At 40.2% G+C, this 6,499-nt stretch overlaps 1 protein-coding gene across 1 annotated transcript; it reads left to right on the top strand.

The window, feature by feature from the left end:
• The first annotated feature begins 943 nt into the window (after nt 1–943).
• Nucleotides 944–5,187, top strand: LOC138675352 (gastrotropin-like). The gene is made up of 4 exons (XM_069763474.1): nt 944–1,100; nt 2,046–2,218; nt 3,096–3,185; nt 5,068–5,187. The coding sequence occupies exons 1-4, from the start codon at nt 1,034–1,036 to the stop codon at nt 5,119–5,121; spliced, it is 384 nt and encodes a 127-aa protein (XP_069619575.1). The 5' UTR covers nt 944–1,033; the 3' UTR covers nt 5,122–5,187.
• Nucleotides 5,188–6,499: the final 1,312 nt, after the last annotated feature.

Below are 6,499 nucleotides of genomic sequence, written 5' to 3'. Positions count from 1 at the left end.
GTAGAGTTAAGTAATACACAAGATCATTCAAATTAATAGACTGTCTATACATATATGCTAGCCACCTTAGGGAGAGACCCAAGTTGGGCTAAATGTAGCGGGACGAAAGAGACCGAAAAGCCCTCTACTTAAAGGAAATACATAGTGGATGCTTTCCTGAAACGGAAAGTACTTGCAAGCAGCATAATACAAAGAATAGCAGGTTTACCCAGAATCCTTTGCAGTAGGCGGAGCTATGCAAATCATCTCTTTCCACCCCTGTCTAATCCACAGCGCTTGGAACCGCCAAGCGTGCAATGCTGCGGATTAGTTTCTAAATTTACACAGCCAACCAATTCCTACCTGTGGACACGTGTTTCGGGCTTTAGGCCCTCATCAGCACAGGGCTGGAATTGGTTGGCTGTATGGAGTGGGGCTCGGTGAGCAAGCGATACATATATGCTAGCCACCTTAGGGAGAGACCCAAGTTGGGCTAAATGTAGCGGGACGAAAGAGACCAAAAAGCCCTCTACTTAAAGGAAATACATAGTGGATGCTTTCCTGAAACGGAAAGTACTCCACTAGATTGTCTATGTAACTGGGGAAAGGATGGGTCCTCCAGAGCAAGAAACACTCTTTATAATTTCTCTCCACTCAGCCAAGATCCCGAATCTGGGTCCTCAGAATAATGTAATAAAGTAAATGGCTTTTCTAAAATGAAAAATTAATTTGTTTATCTGCACGTGCAGAAAATGTATGAAAGCTAAAAATGATTTCTGTCTAGTTTGGAAAGATTATAGCCATAGTAATCAACTATACAGAAGACAGTAAAATTCCACTACCTCCTTCGCTGATTGTTTTACAACCCTTCGAACCTCACTCTTACCTAGAGGTCAATAACACTCGTTTATCAGATTACACAAGTGGGTGATGTCAGAAGATCCTTGTGAAGGCAGGACCATAGAGTGTTAGGTATATAAGGAGGAATCTCAAGCCCTTCAGGACTCACTGTTGGGTCCATTCTAAGGTCTGTACCTGGAGCAGTCACATCACTATGTCTTTCTCTGGAAAATATGAGGTGGAATCCCAGGAGAACTATGATGCCTTCATGAAACTCATTGGTGAGTTATCACAGCCACATTTATTACTTTTAGACATTTTATGGTGCATTAGTACCTCTCCTGAAAAACGTTCCATAGTGGCCTTATTCCAAAGCATATGTGTAATGTAAGTGTTATGTGAAACATCTTTTAGATGGCCACCCGAAATTTCATCAAACAGACACAGATAGGCTTCTGTGAAAACCAATATATGAGATCCTTGTTCTTAAATAGTTTGGTAAATTTTGGTCAAAGCTACTGTCATAGTTTATGCCCAGTTCAACAGAAAGATTGATGATGGAACCATCTATGGTGGCCAAATTATCAATCAATGAAACGGAGATCTTCTAACATGTCGAATGATTTCCTTTCAAACGTGTCCTACATTTTTTTTCTTCATTTTTTTAAAGAAATACAATAAACCCCACACCGTTTAACAGGGGTTACTTATGAGTATTAGGAATTTAGAATTGATGTCATTAACCCATTGATTAAAAAATAAATTTTCTTCTTCGACCTGGAAGGCATAACATTTTCTGCTTTACCTCTAGAAACATTAATCCATCTTATTGATATTTTATTGCATGAAAGTGGTTCACTTAATGAGGTATCGCACCTTTGGGGACAATTTTTTTTCACATACATGCATTTATTTTTGGCTAAAAACTATTTTTGCAATTGGGCTTCTTTAGAAATGTTGTACCTTTTGCCTTTAAAGCCTTTGTGTTGCATTGTGTTGTATCCAACTAGATCCCACCTGTCCAGGAAGTCTTCCTTGGTGAGAGATGGCCATTGTAGGTCATTTCCGATCTAGCTCATAGATGAAGATCTGACTCAACTAACCCACAAAGTCAAATCAAAGGCTTATATGTGCCAGCAATTTGGGGGGAAAATAAACTTTGATATACACTATTTACAATCAGGATATCAAATGCTATACATATATTTTAATTATTTTTGTAACAGGAATTCCTGATGATCAAATTGAAAAAGGAAGAGATTACAAATATACTGCAGAAATTGTCCAAAATGGAAACGACTATATTTGGTCACAGATCTATCCAGGATTTACACTCACCAATAAATTCACCGTTGGCCAAGAGTCAGACCTAGAGACAATGGGTGGCAAGAAGTTTAAGGTAAGTCAACAATGGTTGGGTTTGAAATAGTTCTTGATTGAGTTCATGAAGGACCGATAGAGAATTTTTTTTCAACCTCATAAACCTAGTCATGGGTTGTGCATTGAAAGAAAAAGCATAAAACAGCAAGAATAATCAAATGTATATGGTTGGATGGTCTCTAGCTTCTCAAAAATGCCCAAATGTCAAAGTTAACAATCAAAATGGTCTCTAGCTTCTCAAAAATGCCCAAATATCAAAATGTTGAGCTGGCCAGGAATAATTTACCTTTTCATGCATTTGAGTTTGGAGTATGGGTCATCCCAACTGAGAAGGAATCACTTCCAGGATTGTCTATATAGTACAACAAAATTTGTACAACAAAAAGTTGAGGATCACTTTTCAACTTTTCGATTTAATACAAGTATCATTTTTTTTATGTTCACAGTATATTCATGTTATATAAAGTATGGGCACTTTAAAGGTGTTGTCCCAACTAGACAACCTTCTTTAAGAGTCGGGGTTGTTGAAATCCTCAGAAAGTGAAGCGTTCTTTGTACACATTCTCGGCTTTGATTCGGGTTTCACAACCCACTCTATGAGATTTTAATACTTTTTTGGGACATGGAAAAAAGGTTGTCTAGATGGGCTTATCTATAGAGCTTGCACAGGTAGTAAACTCATCCACCGTATTGCACCCCATGGGGTCAAAAGGCCCATCTGCCACATAAAAAGACACCATTATTACATATAGCACATGGTAGGAGGAGGCCTTTCTATAAATTTTTCACTAGGATCTAAGAACGTCACGGTGTATCTATAGTTAGTATATCTATTGGTCTATTTGTAATGTTCTCTATCAAGTCTGTGAATTTAAATAGAACATTTTTCAATTCAGGCAACTGTTCGACAGGAAGGTGGTAAATTGGTTGTGGACTTCCCCAAGTACAGTCACTCATCGGAGATTGTTGGAGGGAAATTAGTGGAGGTAAGGCTACAGTAGATTACATTCGATATTGTATTTCTTATCTATCCTCAGACATGATGATATCTTATCATTTTTTCCCCGATATGTAATGACTACCAGATGGCTGTTATCACAGACAATAAATTATATCTGGTTGGGTGCGCCATAAATGAGATAATGTCATGACAATATTAATGGGAGCTTCATACCTTAAGCCAACAATACGCATGAGATGGCTGTTGACTAAATGGTGTTTCAGCTGATGGCAGCCATCTCAGCAATCTCTCCCATACACAGGAGCACTCACTGGGCCTAGCATTCCTGTGTTCTCCATGAGACATCCATCTCGGCCATCTCTCCCTTATATAGGAGCACTCACTTGGCCTAGCGTTCCTGTGTTCTCCATGAGACATCCATCTCGGCCATCTCTCCCTTATACATGAGCACTCACTTGGCCTAGCATTCCTGTGTCCTCCATGAGACATCCATCTCGGCCATCTCTCCCATATACAGGAGCCCTCACTGGGCCTAGCATTCCTGTGTTCTCCATGAGACATCCATCTCGGCCATCTCTCCCTTATACATGAGCACTCACTTGGCCTAGCATTCCTGTGTCCTCCATGAGACATCCATCTCGGCCATCTCTCCCATACACAGGAGCATCACTGGGCCTAGCATTCCTGTGTTCTCCATGAGACATCCATCTCGGCCATCTCTCCCTTATACATGAGCACTCACTTGGCCTAGCATTCCTGTGTCCTCCATGAGACATCCATCTCGGCCATCTCTCCCATACACAGGAGCACTCACTGGGCCTAGCGTTCCTGTGTTCTCCATGAGACATCCATCTTGACCATCTCTCCCATATACAGGAGCCTTCACTGGGCCTAGCATTCCTGTGTCCTCCATGAGACATCCATCTTGGCCATCTCTCCCATACACAGGAGCACTCACTGGGCCTAGCGTTCCTGTGTTCTCCATGAGACATCCATCTTGACCATCTCTCCCATATAAAGGAGCCTTCACTGGGCCTAGCATTCCTGTGTCCTCCATGAGACATCCATCTCAGCCATCTCTCCCATACACAGGAGCATCACTGGGCCTAGCATTCCTGTGTTCTCCATGAGACATCCATCTCGGCCATCTCTCCCTTATACATGAGCACTCACTGGGCCTAGCATTCCTGTGTTCTCTATGAGACATCCATCTCGGCCATCTCTCCCATACACAGGAGCACTCACTGGGCCTAGCGTTCCTGTGTTCTCCATGAGACATCCATCTTGACCATCTCTCCCATATACAGGAGCACTCACTAGGCCTAGCGTTCCTTTGTTCTCCATGAGACATCTCTGGTGACAGCTTATCTACGGGGGAGAACAAAAAGATTGGCAGTCTAAAGTGGTATTCCCAGCTCCAAGATCCTATCCCAATATGCAGTAGTTGTAATAATATTAATAAATCCCTCCAAAAAGAAATGTAGCATAGTTCCTCTGATTTGCTATGTCACTTACCCCGTGTGTAGGGCATTGCAGTAGCTTAGGTATCCATGGTTATGACCACATATATGTTGACAGATGGTTAGTTAGTTAGCTGTTAGTGGTTGTAACCATGGATACCTAATCTTCTACGATGCCCTGCACATGAGGTAAGGGACATAGCGAATCAGAAGAACTATACTACATTTGCTAATATTAATATTACTAGTACCCCTATTACATATCGGGATGGGATCTTGGAGAAGGGAATACCCCTTTAAGTTACACCCCTTTTAGGAGATTTTCAACTAGAATTCTTCTCCATTCACTTATAGCAAGCAGAGATCTTGAAACCTGTATATAGTATTATTAAAATGTAAAATATTAGAGCCTTTAACTTAATTTTTTTATTTTTTTTTCTCTTGTAGACATCAGTTGCTGGAGGACTTACATTTAAGAGAATTAGCAAGAAGGTGGCATAAAGCGGTGGAGCCCAACATGTCTGCGGAGTCATTTTTTAAAACCAAATAAACCATTTTATTAAAGAATGACTTCTGTATTTATTTCACTGCCTATTTCCATGTATAGGCCTCACTCATTCCAGGGCCGTGGTATTGCTCTGTTAAGCTTTGTTTCCCATAGCAACCAATCACAGCACAGCTTTCATCTTTCCAGGGTTGTTTAAAAAATGAAAGCTGTGCTGTGATTGGTTGCTTTAGACAACAAACATTGCTTTTCTTTTAGATAGTTTAGATAGATGGTGGCCATTGTTCCTAGGGGTCGATTACTAGTTTATAACATTAAGTATGAAGGTGTCATATGGCAACACTTAGATTGCAAATTCAGTTATAATTGGGTTTGTCTAAATATATAAGTATATAATGTGTTTGGCTAGCTTAAAGGGGTTGTCCATGACTTTTCAAAATGGCCAGAAAGCAATGCTGTATTAAAATTAAAAAGCAAATTATACTAACCCAGTAAAATGCCTAATGATCAGGTGCAGTCAGTCCAGTGATCCCAACTATTCTGCGTGACGACGCTCTAATTACCTTCATGTAACCAAAGCAGCCAATCATTGGCCCTGACAGTGATGGCAGCATAATTAGGACATGACCACTGAATCCAATGAGTAGTCACATGACTGTGGTCAGAATGTCGTCCTTGCAGGATAGTGACGGTGCTGGAGTGGCAGTTGAGTATAGGTTATGCAGCTGCATCCCCCTGTTTTTAGACACTTTTCAAAAATCTTAGACAACCCCTTTAAGAATATTTTATTCCCAATTGGGTGCCCCAAGAAGTTAAACCCATCAACAATAAGGGTAATATACCACTTTAACCAGATGATATATCACTGAAATGGCGATCAAACATGAATAAAGGATGATCCCAAAAAGTGGTATTTTAAGATAAAATGTCACTTTATTGAAAAACAATTAAAACAAAAACATTAACAATAGAAAGGTGCTAAATCCAGTTAAAGAGGGACTTCATTGCCATAGGGTATTCCAATACACTGGCCAAAATGAAAATGTATATCAGTCACGTAGAATTTCCCCGGTGTCCCTCTGCCCCGACGTGCGTTTCGCAATGCTTCGTCGTTGCATGTTAAAAAAAAAATGAATTTATTCATAAAAATTCCTTAGTGCCACTTTGCAATGGCTTTAATAAGTGCATTTTTTAACATCCATGTTACAGCTGCAAAACTTGGACATCCCGCAATTCTGATGAAATGAATGTGAATTAACTTCAGATTTTAGCGTTTTACAGTGATCTGTTTTCGGTAGAACCTCTGGGTATTTCAGCTCTACTATAGACTCTAAAATGGCTTCAGTTTATAGCTATCTGAAAGTGGTCAAAGAG

Source organism: Ranitomeya imitator, chromosome 4 (assembly GCF_032444005.1).
Source record: "Ranitomeya imitator isolate aRanImi1 chromosome 4, aRanImi1.pri, whole genome shotgun sequence".
NCBI lineage: Eukaryota > Metazoa > Chordata > Amphibia > Anura > Dendrobatidae > Ranitomeya > Ranitomeya imitator.
The sequence above is the reverse complement of the archived record's forward strand: the minus strand, read 5'-3'. Positions and strand labels throughout refer to the sequence as shown.

What these genes read in the sequence shown, in the direction of transcription:
- LOC138675352 (XM_069763474.1), top strand. Translation starts at nt 1,034, where the DNA reads ATGTCTTTCTCTGGAAAATATGAGGTGGAATCCCAGGAGAACTATGAT. An exon ending in TGCCTTCATGAAACTCATTG is followed by an intron (nt 1,101 to 2,045) that starts GTGAGTTATCAC and finishes TTTTTGTAACAG; the next exon opens with GAATTCCTGATGATCAAATT. An exon ending in TGGGTGGCAAGAAGTTTAAG is followed by an intron (nt 2,219 to 3,095) that starts GTAAGTCAACAA and finishes TTTTCAATTCAG; the next exon opens with GCAACTGTTCGACAGGAAGG.